This window comes from Macrosteles quadrilineatus, unplaced genomic scaffold, assembly GCF_028750875.1.
Source record: "Macrosteles quadrilineatus isolate MER2022 unplaced genomic scaffold, UCM_ALF_1.0 Scaffold_7__1_contigs__length_78375512, whole genome shotgun sequence".
NCBI classification, from domain to species: Eukaryota; Metazoa; Arthropoda; class Insecta; order Hemiptera; family Cicadellidae; genus Macrosteles; species Macrosteles quadrilineatus.
The window spans coordinates 36599607-36618634 of NW_026542600.1; the positions used below are offsets into that span (position 1 = coordinate 36599607).

The 19028-nt window shown below is 33.1% G+C and overlaps 1 protein-coding gene across 6 annotated transcripts in view; it reads left to right on the forward strand.

The window, feature by feature from the left end:
* The first annotated feature begins 4572 nt into the window (after positions 1-4572).
* The window catches only part of LOC128997853 (guanine nucleotide-binding protein G(q) subunit alpha), a 74082-nt gene continuing 59626 nt past the window's right edge, over positions 4573-19028 (forward strand). For 2 of the 6 annotated variants that reach the window (XM_054423618.1, XM_054423617.1), the window contains exon 1: positions 4581-5579. In XM_054423618.1, the coding sequence (XP_054279593.1) occupies positions 5462-5579 (118 nt within the window). In that variant the 5' untranslated portion in view covers positions 4581-5461. Of the gene's footprint in view, positions 5580-19028 lie in introns of all 6 variants that reach the window. The other 4 variants (XM_054423622.1, XM_054423620.1, XM_054423619.1 and 1 more) reach the window with 4 other exon arrangements.

A 19028-nucleotide genomic window follows, 5' to 3' on the forward strand; every position in this document is an offset into this window, starting at 1 on the left:
GGACATCAAAAGGAAAAATTACATCGGTCCCGGCTCCAGGTCTTACAGTGCATTTATTTGGATTCACCTACATATAACAAACCTAAATATAGCTATACTTCCCTATAGGGAAATTCGCTAACAGTAATAAAACATGAAATAACACGTTACAGGATAATCATTTTAATTGCCTTTAATAATATTAATGTTTATATTAATTTGGAAGAATTTAAGTATCACATCAATTACTTAATTCAAAATTAACATTATTGATATCACTGATTTAACGGTTTCAATTTTTAAAATGCATTTTAAACCTTGACTTAACAAACAAACAAATTACAACATAGATGCCTATAATATTACGGCAAAATATTACCCAATTATTTAATATACCAATTAAAGAGTTTAATTGTCATATTAAATTAGAACTATAAACGCTAGAGCAGGCGGACGTTCGGTGCGGCGCTCGCGAGGGCGTACAAAAATATACCAGGACACACCATCGTACATCGGACCGATCTTTTCTTTGATCTTTCGCCAAAAAACCACCTCCAAAGCGTTCTTCTCCCTGCTCGACCTGATGTCTGGTTCGCCGTCTGAATCGGTGTACGGGCCCCTGACACACTATCGAACATGCTCCCTTCGACCTCCCTTCTTGATCGGAGAAAAGATCGAAAATGTGCCACCGTGTTTACAGTCCAGTCATAGTTTAGTCTCAGTTGCATGCGCAATTCCTCAGACAACTTTCCATCAGTTGGTTTCAGTAAGTCTCCTGTCTCTAATTTACAGTGATGTTACAGTAAAACATTTTAATTTAAACCCTATATTTTATCAAATTGTTATAGTTCATCTTGTTGATTGGTACAAACAGTACTCAAAATATAAACTAGTGATGGTCAAAACCAGAAATTTCGAATCTCGAAACCAAAACCGAAACATAAAAAATCGAATCCCGAATCTCGAATCTCAAAACTTGAACGCGAAACGTTTTAGTTACCTGGTCAAGGTTGCTAAAAAATGAAAATACAGGTAATGATTACATTTTCATTATGATTATGCAATAAAAACTGAAAGATATTGATTGACTCCTAATCCTGACATAGGTAATAACATAAATGTGACAGATAAACATCAAACCCAAATATCATATTTTTTTATAAACAACTAACATTAAAATAAATGAAACCCTTGACATTGAAATAAACATTAAGTAATATGTGCACAAGTGACGCGAGGCCAGTTGACACAACCCGCTTAACAATGAACATGACTTTTCAGTAATATAAATAACACGACTATCTCTTGTAAGACATGTACTGGATGGTAAACATGGAATTCAATTTACCTCAGGTCAGCTGGGAAAGTTTTCTGCAAAAGTGGTGGTTGGGGGAGGCATGGTGTCAATCTCTTCCCCGAGCTATATTATAACTAGGAATACGACTACCCCATACGTGCTGCGGCATCGGTAGATTTGCGGGTACGGCGCTCTAGTGTTAGTTTTATTATTTATTTGTACTAAAGTACATTAGGTAATTAATTATGTGTTTAAAACTAAACTAAAGACCAACGTTAGAAAAGCGACAACGGGAACATCTCGTGAGCAACTTTTTGCGATTACGGCAACATAGTCCCGCGATTACGGGTTTTTTACTGGACGTGATGACGTGAAGAAACGAACTGACATAAAAGTCGACAATTAATGGACACTCAGCGATATGCTATCGAGAACTCGTACAACATTTAAATATCCGGCACTTTTCGAAATGTATGTAGCCTACAAACCATTCACTGGCTGTTGTCCTGTCTTCCAAATTCGGGCATAGTCCCCGGGTAAAGTTTCCCGGTCGGCTGGAAATGTTAGATATTCAGTAGTTAGTTCATTTAATTTAGAATTACAAGCTGCAATTGTAATGAGTGTTATTTTTATGAAGGGAGAATCCATGATCACGGTAACATCCTGAATATTTTCCGTGGTCCCGTAGATATCATAATCAAGTCTCAATATCGTATTCCGAAATCACGGCAAAATCGTGAATTTTCCGAACGCGAAATCTTTGCAGATTCGTGATACGATCATGATATCAAAAGCTCTGCGCGAATCGGCGCATTTCCTATAAAATATCAGAAATTTCGGCAAAGACTTGCTTTCGGATTTGTGTATAAAACGATAATTTTCAAACTTTCTATTTCATTTTCTATTTCACTTTATATTTATTTATTTATTTTTAAATAGAATTAACTTTCACATTGCATTCATGTATACAATTTTAGCGAATTTCCCATATAGGGAATGAGCTATTACCGTAGTACTCATGGTAAGACCTGGTTTTGGACCCGGGACCAAATTCATATATATATATATATATATACAGTGTTAGTATAAAGTGTGGAGACCCCCTGTTATTTTTTTAACGGCCCATACTAGAAAAACTAAACCCTGCACACCTTTATGGCATGTAATGAAGTAATTTTTGGGCATAACCGCCACTTGGTGTACATCCCCAAAATTGGGGATTTTGGGGGAAACTCAACAATTTCAAATGCAAAGACCCATAGAGTGATCCCTCATTTTGAAGGTCCTGATAAAAGAAAACCAACAACGCAAACTAGAGGTTTCTATGTAAATCCTGTAAAAAATGGCAGTCAATTGAAATTCTCAGAAGTTAAATTTAACTTGCAGCTTTCCAAGTCTGGATACCCCCTGTAAATTTTGTAACGGCTCACACTAGAAAAACTAAACTCTACACACCTTTTTGGTATGTTATGAAGTACTTTTTAAGCCTAATAGCCACTTGGTTCCCAAACCCAAAATGGGGGATTTTGGGGAAAACTCAAAAATTTTTAATTATGAGCCCCATTGAGTGACCCCTCATTTTGAAGGTCCTGGTAAAAGAAAACTAACAACAGAAACTAAAGGTTTCTATCTCAATCTAGTAAAAAATGGAAGCTGATTGAAATCTTTAGAAATCAGAAATAACTTGCAGTTTTATATTCAATTGGCTGCCATATTTTACTGTGTCAAGATAGAAACCTCTAGTTTGCGTTGTTAGTTTTCTTTTATTATGACCTTCAAATAAAAAAATAAAAATAAATAGTGGCGGTTATGCCCAAAAAGTAATTCATAACATGCCATAAAGGTGTGCAGAGTTTAGTTTTTCTAGTATGGGCCGTTAAAAAAGTAACAGGGGGTCTCCACACATTTTACTAATCCTGTATATATGTCAGCGCGATATCTCCAGCAAAAATGAAATTTGGTACAAACGTGTAAACCTACGTTTATTCGAACGAGTTTGCGAACCAGCATAATCGGACCATGGGAACGGGGGTTTATGGGGTGTTTTATGGGGTAAAAATGGGTTTTCTCCATTTTGACACTAAAAACAAAAAAAAATTCAATTTCTTTTAAAACCATTTTGTAGAGCTTAAAAAAAGAAACAATTTAGTATATTGAAGCGCTGTTGTATGCCCAACGGTCACGGAGAAAATTCCAAAATAGTGTATTTTAAAATTCCCATGTTATTCTAATGAGAAAATTAAAACTGTTGTAGTTTACTTGTTTATGGATGTATGATGATAAAATTTTGCAAAGTTATTTATTTCATCTTATACTATTGCCGTATGGTCAAAAACTCTTTTTACCTTCCCTGTAGCAGCAAACCCAAGTTCACTTATTAAATCTATTGTTATTTAAATTGCGAATAAATATGTCTTATTTCTGGAAATATTTGAGTAGAAATGTAATCAGACAAGTTGAAATTCGCTTAGTCTGCAGGTTTGCTGCGGCGGGGGTATTTTTCTTTATCTCCTCTTATCTTGTTGAAGAATTCTGTCCTCTCATGAGATACATTACCACTACAGTGATAAAAAATACAGTTAACGACCAATTTAGTTTTTTTTGTACAGTCTCCTCTAACCTTCAGCTAAGTTAAAATTATAAAAAAGTGTATATAAAAGTATATAAATTAAAATATGATTAAAATAAAAAGCTTTAAACTAATTAGAAACAAATGCTGGGTTTTTTAAAGCTGAGTCTAGTTCTAGGAAAAGTATTTTGACTTAGTTCCTTTCATTTAAAAGGTATTTATTTATATTGCAAAAATATAAAATGAAGTTAATAACTTAATAGTAAAATTAAAAAGAACTTAAGTTTCTTATGAATAATGTTTGTTATTAAAAGCACATACTTTTAGGAACTTTGCAGTTAGGCCTAAACAAAACTCTAAAAATAAATACAAAAAACATAATAAACTTGGACAATTTAAAAACTCAACACCCATGTTTCTAAACAGCATTTGATTTTAATGTCTACATTGTTTACATGCAATTCGAAAAAAACATATTTAGTACCAGCAATTTGTTTAAATGAGTGATCAATACTTTAATTACACCGTCGAGCTTAGGATTTACAGTGTCTTGACCATGATGACATTATCCGCAGATTTAGGATCGATTGTAAGGTGCTGCTGTAGTGGAGAAACGCTGAACCGATACAGAGTTCACAGTGCTGCGCTCTTAGACAGTCTGAGTCTGAAGTATTTAAGCAAACTGAAAATGGGTGAGGCTGCCAGTGACAGATATAAAGACGGTCTGAAATATTTTCATTGACAGTTCTGAGTTCACACATTGATCTTATTATTGCTATAAATGCGTTTTAAATATTAATTTTAAAGTCTATTCGAACTACTTTATATTGGGCGACCCTCTATTTCAGAATAATAGAAATTTGTTCTTATCCTGTTCAAATATTCCCGCTGAATTTGTCGTATTATGTTTTCGAACTGTGGCATTATGGGATTATTACGGCTAAAACTGACTGAACTGAACTGAGCGCCAGCGCCATCTTGTGAAGAGGCGTCTGCTGTACACCGAGTCGTATATTTTAATTTCTATTGTGCGGGTACACGGGTGTTATTGTGTGTTTTCGATGGAGCTAGAATTAAGTTTGCCTTATTTGTGTTTTCATGTATCGTGGTGCAAAACTTGTCGTTTTCAATACTAAAGTAAAAAGTGGCTAACAAGGGATCGCCTCCCTCGAAACCTGGCCGATTGTACTCGATTTAATCTTGTTACTTTACACGTGAACGTAGAAATGATTGGCTTCTTAAATTGAATTTGTGTAAAAGGATTTCGTGAGGTGACGCTAAAGGGCTTCCAGTATAAAAGTGTTATACCGCAGAAAAGTACTTCAGTCGGGTAAGGTTCGAGCAGACAGACTATTGCGTCGTCTGTACCCACCACACCCAAGTGGCAGTGGACAGTGTAGTAGTGATCCCTTCCACGGGAATCAAAAGTGTGAGTGCGTGTGCATGTGTATGAGTGTTTATCGTGTGAAAAACCTCGTTTATTTTATGTTCATTCCTTCGTGGGAGTGAGCGGTGTTTAATAAAAGGGTCGATCAACGAGGCCAAAACGGCAGGCAATATAGGAATATTAAGATAATATTGGGTGAGCAACCCTCCGGAGTAGCCTAGGCCAAAACATGGCGTGTTGCCTGTCAGAAGAAGCGAAGGAGCAGAAAAGAATAAATCAAGAAATAGAACGGCAACTTCGGAGGGATAAACGAGATGCAAGGAGGGAGCTCAAATTATTATTATTGGGTAAGTAAATTGAAAAAATATTTTTTGCCTTAACCTATAATTCTTTAAGCCTGTATCCTGGGCTTGGCTGTTGGTTGATAAGGTTTATCAAACGATTGATAGCTTATAGCCTACATTTATCCCATTTAACTTGATGAAAGATTTTATTATTGTGGATGGAGGTGAGGATTCTAGTCTATCTGTTAAATAAATGATTTGGCCTAAGTAACTTATTGTTTGTACCATAAATTAGGACCACCTAGCCTTCTTCGTTTAGGACATGGACGAATGTTTACTTAGGTACGGTAGGCTAGTTATTTTATATTATGATTTGTAGTTTTATATTTGTGTATTTACAAAACCTATGTATTAATAGATTTTCCAAATTTTTAGCGACCAGGCTAGGTTAAGTTTACGCTACATTAATGCCAAGTAACCAACAACTGTTCTTGGAGGTAGAGCAATTTGCTGGGGTTGCTGTAGCTTAATCGTTCCAATAAGATTTTTAGCCAGGAGTAATTGGCTTGTTTACATGACTGTGTAGGCCTAGGTACAAAGAAATCTGATCGGTTCTATTACTTATACTTAACTTAGACTTTAGGATAGCTATCAATCTGAAGTTTTTGTTGCCAGACATTTAATGTTTACACATTAACCCATTGGCGCCGACTTACAAGCGTTACTCGTACGGCCGCTGCAGGCCCGGCGGCCGACTTACGAGTGCCGCTCGTGTCACCGCTAGGCAGCGCCTAGCTTTATTATTTAGTTTTTATTATTTTTCACCCTTTTTGTTTCTTTTTACTATTATAATGTTTATAAATATCTTGCTTCTTGATTTGCGTACTCATTTATTTTACCGAATAACAAACAATTTTGTGTTGCCATGGAAACCACATATCACCAAAAATCAGCTGCGGTAAGGTAAATAAACAATTAAAAAAAAATTATTACTTATAAAAGTACAAAACTTTTAATTTTTCTACGTAGGGAATCGATTGAACTTTATAATAGTAGTGCTATTTGGTGTCTGGATTAATCTTGGAATTTGTATACTTATCAAGATTACTTTCAAAATATTGTTTTAAAAATTTTTATTTTTTTAATCTTTATGTATAGGTATATTTTTTTTAGTTTAGAACTTTGACTACGGTATCCAATTACCACTTTTCTGTAGACAATTTTACTGTGAACAAAATGGTGAAAGATTTATTAATTTATTATCTAAGGTTTTCTTTCTATAGCAGTTAGAGTAAAAGTCTACAAATTCGGTAAAATTAATTGCCGCCAGAGGGTGCTGCAGGTAGCGCATTAATTCCTTCCCCAATGGGTTAACTTAAGTACATGTTTAAAGTAAGTTATGAACTTAATTCCAAAACGGACTAAACACTTGCCAGCCCATGGATGGTTAAGTGTTTGGTTGAAATCCTACTAAGTTAGGCTAAGTTAAACTTTTAAGTTTTGAAAATTATTCAAGCATCTAAAGACAGTTTTGCCCCCCACTGGTAGTAAAAACTGCATGGTTGAAAGACTAGACCTTGCGTACGTTGTGCTACCTTACATAGTGTAGCCTTGCAGGTATAGCCTAAACCCGAGTTATTTCTTCCTACTACAATACCTTGTTACTTAATCCTAAGTTTTATGTGTTGCTTTACTGTTTAACTTAGTCTGTGAGTAGGTAGACTAGTTCCCTTAACTGTGAGACGTTGTGGATGTTTAAATGATCTGCTACGTACCCCATTCCAGTTTGGTTAAAGTTTCCACACCTCAATTTAAAACAACTTACCTGCTGTGAGCAGTCTTTTGAAATAATTTAGTAAGCGTGATTAAAAATTGCGATTGCGTTCAGGTTAGGTTCACTCGAGGAACGAACATCAAAAATTAAGATTTTTACGCGAAAAAGCCAGCACCTGTCGCTGGTTGTGTAGAGCCTATCTTTAAAATATGTGTTTTCTTTGCCACTGCGACCAAGTTTAAAATGTGGTCCTGGTCTAAGTAGACATTTTAAAGCTCCCAGTGGTGTCGAACTTGGGGCACATCCAACCCCCCCTAGAGTAGCCTAAGTTAATATTTATCGCTAAATTAATGTTAAGTTATAACTTAATAATACCTTGCCTTAACTTATGAATGGTTTTAGCCCCGTGCTTCTGACGTTCGATTGTTCCCGTAACTTAGGCCTAACTTACTTTAAAAGCAACTGCCTGAAGGTTAGTCGTGAACACTAAACATTCTTGATAAAATTAAAACAATAGGCCTACAATTAATTAAAAACTTTATATTCTGTCCAAATTATAATGAAGAGACTGTGAGAAAAGTGTTGTCTGTAGGCCCTTCTTGAAATAATTTTACGTTTCTAAGTTTTAATACTGTACCTACTGATTATGATTTTTCTTTCCAAAAAAACTGCTTGAAGACTCCTTTTGAACTATTCTACATTATTAAAAATTTCTAAATTGTGAGAATCATTTCATGTAGCATAACTTAGGCCTAATCAGTTGAATGTGAGATAACTTAAGTACTGGTAACTTAAATGGTCCCCTTCCCCAGTGAAAAGTAGGCCTACGGTACGTATTCACATGTACATTCTTTCATGTAGGCCTACATTTTTTTAACAAACTAAAGTAGTTTAAAAAGAGGATAAATAACAATACCTGCCACAAGATTCACGGATGGCAAAAGCCGCAAACTACCGTCAATTATGAGTTTGCTGTAGCCTAACTTATTTCTGTAGCACAACCCTGTTTCATACAAGACAAAAAATTCCATACCAATAACTTATATTAATTAGGTTGTCCAGTTGGCTAATGAAATTTTTCACTGCTCATCAACTTAACAAAACTAACACTACGTTAATACGGTACTGTTATACTACAAATATAAGTTTGGTGAATACAAATCCTATGGGCAGGTACCGGTAAGTTACCGGTACAGTTTTTTTTATAACACATTAATCTGCTCCAAATGTAAAACTACGGTTGGAAGTAAAATAATCGAACAATATTTATAAGTGTAGAATCCATCACACCAATAAAAAATTACTAAGTTTTACTTAAAACGTAATAATAAACCAAATGATTTAAATTGGACCCTGATGATACGTCGTGAACTTTTTTGTAACAACACAAAAATCCCATTCGATTCATCGTAGGCCTATGGCTGAAAATGTACCCAAATTAATCAAGGCCTCAGAGGCCCTATTTAATTTGTATTACCATAATCTAAATTTCTATAACAAACATTTTAAGCTTTGTTTAAAATGGAGCCTGCTTATAGGCCTACCGTTCTTTAAGACCAAATGTTCTGGTAAGTTAGCTACCTTATAAAACAAGTACTGGTACTAATTTTTTAGCATACTATGGGTAACAAACTATTAAGTTCCAAAAGGAGTATTTTAAAAACAAAGCTGACGACCTAGTACAAATCGGCATTGTTACTACAATAGGCTAGCTTATTGTTTCTAAAACTTGTAAAAATAGGCTTTAAAGCACATTGGACTAAAAAGTACTTTTTTGTAAAATTCACTTCCCTGACATTTAATCATCGGTATTGTCTAAAATATTGATTTGTTCCGACCGATATAGGCCTAACAATTGTGTCAATGCATTTTAGAGTGGATACAAACATTTCATTTTAAGCGCAACATGCAAGCAAAACTAATCAAGTTACTTCCACGAACCTTTCTCACAATATCTGCCTCTTTGAAGTTTTTTACAAGTAACTTGCTGCAGAATGTTTGTTAAACATTTTAAAAATATTCTTTAAATCCATATGGATCAGCTAAATTACTTGCACCATGCCAAAAATATAATTTAAAATATTAAAGAGGCTAGGCTATATTTAAAAAAGGCTATTATATGTAATGTTTTTTAATAGCTTTGTTACTCCTGTTAATGCATGTAGCCTAAATCTGAATGACAATCTTAGTTGTATTCTGATTTACCTATAGATTTGCAAGAATAGGCCTATTGTAAAGAAATGTACAAATATGCAAAAAAGGACTTGAAACCTCAGTTCTAAATGTATTTTTAACATTGCTATTCCATTTAAAACGTGGTATTTTTATTAATAAAATAAAGTGACGCTATCAATACCGGTAAGTTATACAACTGACTTGGTAAAATTAGTAATAGGGCCTAAAAGATTCTAAATCATAAGACCTATTTAAAACTGAATGCTTTTGTGTATGCTTGTCAATTTGTCTGTAAGTTGGCAAGCTTTGTGGGTGGGGCTTTAACTTGCAGTCCTCTGTGGCTAAGGTCTCACGGTTATTGGTTGTAGGTGATACAGTACGTTACTTTTTGTTCAAAATGCTTTTATTTTAGAGTGTACCATACTTTGTTCATCCTAATTGTAATTAATTGATCAGTTGTTACATTTTTTATACATTTCATAGGCCTAGTCTATAGGGCTATAATAGAAAAATTAGTTTTGAGGCATTGCATACTTGCTGAATATCATAGTACCGTAGCCTAAGCCTATTGCATTTCAATTTCCTAACCAAAACGTAAGGTTTAAAAAAAAACTTCTCCGTTGCAGCCTTTAAGAAATTCTCACTCTCAGTATCGTTGTGTACTCAATGTATAACTCAGGTCAACTTAGTTAAAAAAACCTTTTGGTAGATTCTCATTTGGTGATTATCAAATAGGTCCATAGGAAAGTAAAAATAAAAAAACTCGTAAAAGTTCCCAATTCTTGTTTTGTCATTGAATTGGGTTTCAAGTTTAAAAAATTGAAGTCAATTATAATAGGTCAATTATAATTATTATAATAGGCCCATAAGCTATTAATAAGTGTTAATATGAAACGTTACCAGTAGGCCTACAGCACTTAAAAATTACTGCAACCCTACTGCAAGTTTTGATTTTATGGTCTCTCCCCCAAAATAGTTGAATGGTTAGCCAGTAATAATTAAATTTAACTTAAGAAAGTTAAGGTAAGTTAGGATTAGAAACAATTATCCATTGTATTATACTTTCGACCTTATTGAGAACATGTTAATTATTTTCATTAAACATCGTTAAAAACATATTGACTAAAATTCTTGGTGAAGAATCATTTTACTTGAAACACTTGAAATGTTACTAATTTGTAGGATTGAGTGAGAAAATAATCAAGTGCGAAACGATGATTAAGCAATTTCAACAATTGAATGCAGGGAAGTGAATGTTACAAAATAACGTTTTATTTCCTCTGGTTCATATAAAACATATTTTTCAATTTAGATAACTATTATTTTATGTTTATTTAAATCAGGGGAATAAGTAACTTTTGGCTCCCCTGAGTTTTTTTATATTAATTTTGCAGTCAATATTTAGTGGTGTTATTTCTCAAAAAAATCAAATAAAACCTTCTTAATACCCTTACTTCTTTCTACTTCTTAGTACTCCATATATACTACTTCACTTTTAATTTTCTGATTCACATTTCCAGCATCTTTCAATACAGTAGAACCTCTTTAATCCGAACCCCCGTAATCCGAACGTCCACTAATCCGAACCCCTCATTGCTGTACTTTATACACAGTACAGCAGTTCTTTATTGTATACTGTATTTAATCTACAGTACTGTTTATTCACCATGTTTACTACTGTATTAAATAAACACTGTATTTTACTTTATAAAACATTTTTCACTTTTCCCAAAATAATTTTGATCAATTTTTGCCATGTTTTAGCTATTGTTATGTAAAAACAACAATATGTTCTGTAATCCGAACTATTCAATAGTCCGAACTACCCCTGGTCCCAATTAGTTCGGATTAAAGAGGTTCTACTGTATATACTTTACATTACTCTCTATCAAATGGTTAATATCCAAGATTTTAGTGTACCTAATTGTTTTTTTGAATCGAATTAATACCTATAGGCTAGTTAGAATTTTGAAAAACTCAAATATAGCAAAGTGCACACATATTGTCTACTATTTTGGCATTCTTCTTTACTGGAGTTGACCAGGCTATTTTATACCATAATTCTCGAAGGGATGATAAAATTACTCATTAATGGGGGCCACTTCCTCTAAACCTGAGCAAACAACGCACCAAACTAGCTTAATGAATTGATGTCTATTTGAATTTAACAAACACAGGGATATTGCCATTTATTGAAGGCTTATTTTAACCTCATGACATAACTGGCTTCTACTGTTACGAAGTAAACACATATTGGATAGAATCATGTTAAGTCCAGTTTAATTGATTGTACACGAATAAATCAGTGGTTCCGTAAATAGTTACATCTGTGATAGTTTAAACGATATACGTTGATGTTTGAACTCATAATATTGAATAAATAGACCTATAACATCATTTAAAGGGAACTCAATTAGTATATTTTCTTAAAATCTGACAGTTCACAGTTAGAAATAAAATTTCTATTGTTGGCTACCTATTTTAACTAAGTAAATAGACTTTAGCTAGTAGGCCCTAATGTAGGTGACACGGTAAGACAAGGACCCGGGACCGATATGCTTTTTCATTTTGATGTCCCTAAAGGCCAAAACCACTATTCGTTCAAATTTGTAAAATCTCTCTAACTCGGCACCCTGTTTAACTTGACAGTCTTTGTAACTCAACAGTCAACAGCTATCAGGCACACGTCTAGCTGCCTTTGTCTTACTAGTTTGACTTTTCAAGCAGTTTTTCAGAACTTTTAGTTTTAATTGTTGAATAGTTGAATTCAACATTTCTTTGAACATTGTTTAGGTACTCAATATGTAAAAATACTCATGTATGTAATAGATTTCATGTAAAAGTGAGTCTGTTGATTAATTTATTAAAACCCACAACAAAATTCAATGTTCTGCATAACTCGACAACCTCTGGGTACGCAAATTGTCAAGTTGATGAGGTTTTACTCTATATACAGTCACATATTACATTCACTGTGAATTTTAACCAACTAATATAAGTGACCTGACAAACCGCCTCTTTGATAGCATAATAGATACAGTACCGTACACACAAAACAACACACAACACTTTTGTGAGTACTCACATCTTTTTATACAGTACGGTACACACAAAAGTGTTGTAAGAGTACTGTAGGGTATCTTTTTATACCTTGTATAAAAAAGGAGCATTAACGATTAAAAAAAATATAGCCTATTCGTAGATAACAAAAAAACTTGTGTAATTTTTGTTCGATTTTGATTAAATTTGGCTTAAAGATGTAGGGCGAGACAAACATGAATGAGTTTGCGAACCAGCATGATTGGACCATGGGAACAGGGTTTTATGGGGCAAAAATTTTAGCTTAAAATGAAATAATTTAGTAGCCTATATTGAACTGTTTGTACAGTTATTGGTTACAATACGGAAAACAATTTTAAATTTCAAATTAACATTTTATTTATATCAACTAACTGTTGTAGTTTGCTTGTTTATGGGTATATTTTTTTTAAACTTCCAAGGCAATTTAATTTTTATTTTAAGCTATTTAGGTATATTTTATTAAAAAGACACTTTACTACCCTCCGTGAAACTGCAAACCTAGGTAAGTTTGCTCCTTAAACATAATGCTATTTAAATAGGTACCGTAGGGTAAAAACAAAATCAAATCAGGTAGATGGAAATTTGCTTAGTCTACAGGTTTGCTGTGGGGGGGAGGTATTTATCTATTTAACCGGTTGCTAGGTGGGTAATCACTATTTATGAATAAAACTAGGTAGACAAAATATAAATTGGTCAATCACAACTTTTATGGTTTGACCTTTGAATTCATACAGGAGGTTATTATAGTCAAACATAATCTGGGTATGACTGCCTGGTTACATTTTGTCATTGGTAGTCCAATATCTATTAACTATACGTCTGGTTTCGGGGAATGATTGCGCTTCATTTTGAAATCTCATTAGATCTTCAAAGGCCACAAGAAATAATTAAACATTAACTTACACAGTATTACACGGTTGTATAAGCATTGATACTAAATTTGGTAACATGGTCGCCTGGCCAGCCCAATGAAATGATCAAGTAGGCTATTTAAATCAAACTAAGAGCGCAAGAAGTTAAAACCCAACCTTAAATCCACACAACTTGCTTTTTCCTGAATAGAAAATTAAAACACATTCTTAAACATATGTTTTTAATTATCACTGAAGAACTTTTTTTCTACTATGGAGCAGACAGGAACTACAATGTGTATTGAAAGAGAAACTTACATAAGGTTTTTAAAAATTGTGAATTCTTTTTTGCCAACCAAGGTCAAGTTGAAGATTTCGCTGTTGATTAAACTAAGCATAACTCTTAGCATTCTGTGGGTGGACATTGTCCGGAGATAACTGTGCAGTTCGCGCGGCCAGCGATAACACTAATTAAAGCGAAATGATTCTATCGACCCATTTCATCTGAAGTTCTTATCTTTGGTTAAAAAATTAGTTTTTCTAAACAGTGAGTCGCACCTGTAAAGGTTTTTGTTTTAGGGTGTTGGCAATAGCCATGACTGGTGTTTGTTATCACTTATCAGTAAAGTGGGTTGAGTCACTTCCAAGTGAAGCATGAAATAGTTTGGGTTCTCAATATTGTTGTAGTTTTCATGACCACTGTTCAATACTTTGGGGTTAGCCTCATCAGTGAGCTAAACATGTTGATAAAATATCAATGATAAATAGGCCTAATGATCGAACATAATAAACCAGTAAATCAAATAGGTACAACCTAAAAAACTAACATAACAAAAGAATTAAAAAGCAAACATAGGCTAGAAAGGTTTTTGATAATTGTTAAGTGGACAGACTTTTTAATCTTGAGCTAGAAGTCATTGAATTTTATCAAGAAGTCTGATTGCATTCATGAAATTATTTAAAAGATTATTCAAATAAATTGACATGTTGAATTTTTTTGCCATTTTCTTTAGTAGGCACTCTATATCAAAATGTTTTATGTAATATTAGTATTTAATCACCAAAAGTATAATTTGTATCGATTATTATAATTTTTGTACTAGGCTATCCTATTGATTTATAGTTTTAAATTTTGTTATTTCTTATGGAATTGTAACCGTCTACATTCCTATAAATTGTCAGTCAAATTGATTTTACCCATTCCAAACACAGTAGGCCTACTATCCTCTCAGAAAATTTATTGATTTGTCATAAAAAGTGTTTTCGATGGTTGAATATCGAGATGGAAAGTATAACCGAGAATGTTATTTCATCAATCTGTTTGTAACATTTTTGGATCTCTAGTTTCAGTCACTGCCTGTATTATTGTCATAATGTTTCTTGTTTTAGCGAATTTCCCACATAGGAAATAAGCTATTACCGTAGTACTCATGGTAAGACCTGGACCCGGGACCGATTTACTTTTTCGTTTTGAGGTCCCTAGAGGCCAAAAACGCCATCCGTTCAAATTCATATGTATATATATATATATTTATTTATATAGGCTATGTGTCTAAAGCCCCTATGTGTATAAGCTAAGTATTTATATAGGCATGATAACTAAAGCAAAAATGATCTGATTTTGATTAAATTTCAACAAATGTGTAGGCCTAAACCTACATTTATTCAAATGAGTTCACAAACCAACATGATCGGACTATGGGAACAGGGGTTTATGGTGGGTTTTATGGGGTAAAAACTTAACATAAAAATATAGAATTCTGCAATTTCTGTAAAAACCATTTTTCAGAGCTTAAAAAAAACTAATAATTTAGTAAATAAAGCGTAAAGTATTATCATGCAACTAATGGTTACAGATAAAATTCAAAAAAATTGCAATTTAAAAATTCTTATATTAATCCAATGGAGAATAAATAAACTGTTGTAGTTTGCCTGTTTATTTAATTTTAATCAAATTTGGAAAGTACATATTTATTTAATACTAAACTATTACGATTTCACAAAAAACACACTTTATTAACCTCCCTGTTGCAGCAAACCTAAGTAGGCCTACTCGTTAAACTAATTGCTATTTAGATAGGGAATAGATATGTAATATTTTTAAGAAGATATTTGATTGTAAACCCAAACAGGCAAATGAAAATTTGCTTAGTCTGCAGGTTTGCTGCGGCAGGGGTATTTTGTTACTTCAAATCATTAAGTTATCAAGGCAAAAATAATGTTTAAATATAATATGAAAAATTAAAATGTATTTTTACTGTTTAGATTTTTCTCTGTTCAGTTTCCATAATGTTCCTCTCATGTTAAGTTCCTCTCATGTTTTATATAAAACTAGCTGTTGACCTGTCCTACGTACAGGAATCGAGTAGTTCATTAAAAATGTATTTATTTATATCAATATGTCTATTCCTAATTCAAGCTTGGTTTAAGCAGTTCAACATTTATTGTAAAGAAAAAGCTGCCAAGATGAATCTTTCATGTGATTATTGGTATTTTCTCAACGTTTTCTCAAAAAGTTGAGTAGTAAAATAATATTTATAAGCTTTCTGTTGAAGACTCATGAGTTTAGATTCATATACAGCAATTGATGGTTATAGAATATTACTTATTTCCTGTAATCAATGCCAAAATCACAGAGTAAATAAACCAACCTCATAGTTCTATGGAATATTTTTATATTAAACCAGCTGTTAGTTATAACAAATTATATTGCACTAAAACAAACTAAATATTTTAAAGACTGTTCAAAAAATAAATTAAAACATCTAGTACCTATTTTACTATGTGCATTTAAATAATCTGTTAATCCCTTACTGAATAAATGAATGTATCAATTATTATAGCATTACACATAGTATAAATAAGTCAACCCTACGTATGTCATTTTATTTTTATCCAAATGCTGAATTTGTGTCACAAACTCTGAATGTTTACAGGTGTTACCTTAAGCAAATGGTTTTATATCAAAAGCTAATCTAGAATGTTAGCGTCGGCTGCTAGACTTTAAAAAAATTAAAACAAAATTTGTAAAAAACTGAAACCCTAAACTAAAATTATGGCTTCTACATTCACTAGTTCTCAAAATTATCTTTCTTTTAACACAAAAACCAAGTTAATCCGTCAAGTGGTTGATTCAGAATCGTGAAATTAAAAAACCCTGTCACGTTTTAATATATAAGATAGTAAACCAAGACAATTCATTAGTTGTTCCACGGATGCAGTAAAGTTCCAGATTGGCGAGATATTGAGTATAGTTGTTTTTAGCACATTGAGTTGTCAGGTCCAGAGTTCAAAAGTGATAGTGAGATGGCCTTAGGTCAACTCCCACACACGATTGCAAAAAAGGAATAACCACAGTTTAGAAATTGTAGCCCCCTCCCTCCTGTTGTTACAGACCTGCAAATTAATGGGGATTAAAACAAGGGCTTAATACACTAGGTTTTTAGGGAACAAACATTCTCTACAAATCTGGTTTAAAACCTGAGTTATAATAGTTAGTAGCCTCCAGTAAACCATTTTATAAGTCAATTTCCCTAGTTCCCATGCCTTATAGAAATATTTTTAATTATGTCTGTGAATAACGTACCATCTAACTTTTTGATCTTCTTCAGGCACTTTTTTATTTCATTATGAACACGGTCAGCAAAAATCCAACCAAGAACTCAATATCTGTTTGTGTAGCGTCAAGGCTACTTTCAATATTTTTGAACAGTAATAAACATTAAATCTACCATCACGGAAAAATTCCGAATAACAAACAAATCAGTGTTGTGTTTTGGCTTCAATCAATTTTGCTTGTTTCCAAACAAATTAAATATTTTTTTGTAAGGTACACTTGTGTACAGGTACTGACGATACTGTGTAGCGTCACATTCAAACAATCTACTATACAAAAGTTACAAAACAAAATAAATAATTTTAACTAAACTATATATATAGGTTGAAAGTACACTCTGTCAGGGAATATAAATGTTTGTCAACCAAATAAAGCTTTTAGTCTATTTTGTTAGAACTTTTTACTGTTTTTTTATGCTTAAGCAATTTGAATGTTTGGATTGTTTTGTTCGTAGCATTTCAATTTGCGTGTTCAAAAAGGAATTTTCATGACTGGGTTTTGGGTGATATTTTGTATAAGAGGTGTTTAGAAGAGGCCTGTCCCCTATACATTTTTGATTATCCTACCTTTGTACAATTTACTGGGCTTTTAATGGTTTTTTTTATTGCTTTTTTTTCATTATATTCTGATTCAACTCCTTTCCTCATAGCGATTTCCTAAAGTTTTATTACTTTATTTAAATTTACCATAAAGTTGAACCATAAAGGCACATATTTTTAATGAAATTGTGAATAAATATTTGCTGATATACATTTTAATTTGTTTCTTTTGTAACAAAATTAAGACTTTCAGGCAAAGAGTAGATGATAACAAAGGTGAGACCCCGCCCTGTATCAGCTAATGTAACCCTCTACAATGGGTTCTCAGAATCAACATCACGTCTATGACAGGCTATGTGCTTCGTCTGACATTTGTTGCTGTATTTTCCTCAAGGCCACACGTAATTGAAATAGGCTACATTTTTGTTAGAAAAACAATTACACATATCAAATTAATTGAATGGCTCTGTATTACACTGAAATTTATTAGTCGTTGATTTGTAGGTTATTTATACCGTACTGCATTCATCACTAAGAAACATTAATGGTGTTTTGAAATTTTCTCAATACAGTATTGAAGAATTCTAAAGATAATCTGCTAGAGAGGGCTTAATCAAAGTGATTTCCTGGAAATAGCACACTTGTTATTAGACCTGTAAAAACCAACAGGCCCTGAATCACCTGTTATATTGTTTGATGTAATGTGATGATAAGTCTAATTAAATATACAGCCGCATGTGTAACTCACTGACTGACTGACTGCAGGTATACAAATTCTAATGTAGGCGCCTACTTCTAGAAGAGCTAGGGACCCGAAATTTGGCATGATTATAGGTCTTGGCCCTTAACCAGCCAGAAAACTTCAAAAAGTTACACTTTCCTATTTTAACCCCCCCAAAAAATTCAAAATGGCGGATTTTTTAAAAGTATGAAAAAGGTGTTTTTTAAAAATGTTTGTTGTGGTTAAACCGTTGGTCTAATAAAAAAACGGAGAAAACTTACTGTATTTAGAACTAAACGAGCTACAATTTTGTAAACTGATGTTTTTTTCCAACTCCACCCCTTCACCCTTATATTTCGCTCTAAACATAAAATGTTGGTATTTTTCATCATGTTTTTTTATTCAAACGTCTGTTGCGGCTTAACCGTAGTTCTAAACAACAAACGGAGAGCACCTCGGCTCCTTTTGTTTGATGATCTACAACTTTGTAGTTTAACATTTTTTCCATCTTCACTCCTTCACCCCCAAATTCACGCTTTAACTTGAAATTTTACTTTTTTCCCCTGTTTTGGGGGGGTTCGTCTGCCCTGGAGTAGGTTAAAAAACGTTTTTGACATGTTTGACCTAACAATTATTTTTACATATGTCTAAAAGTTTATTCTGAACCGATTTTGGAACTTTTAATCACCATTCTCAACCCTCAAAATTGGGCGAGATGATTTTAGTTTTTATGAAAATCCCGATTTTGAAGGTTT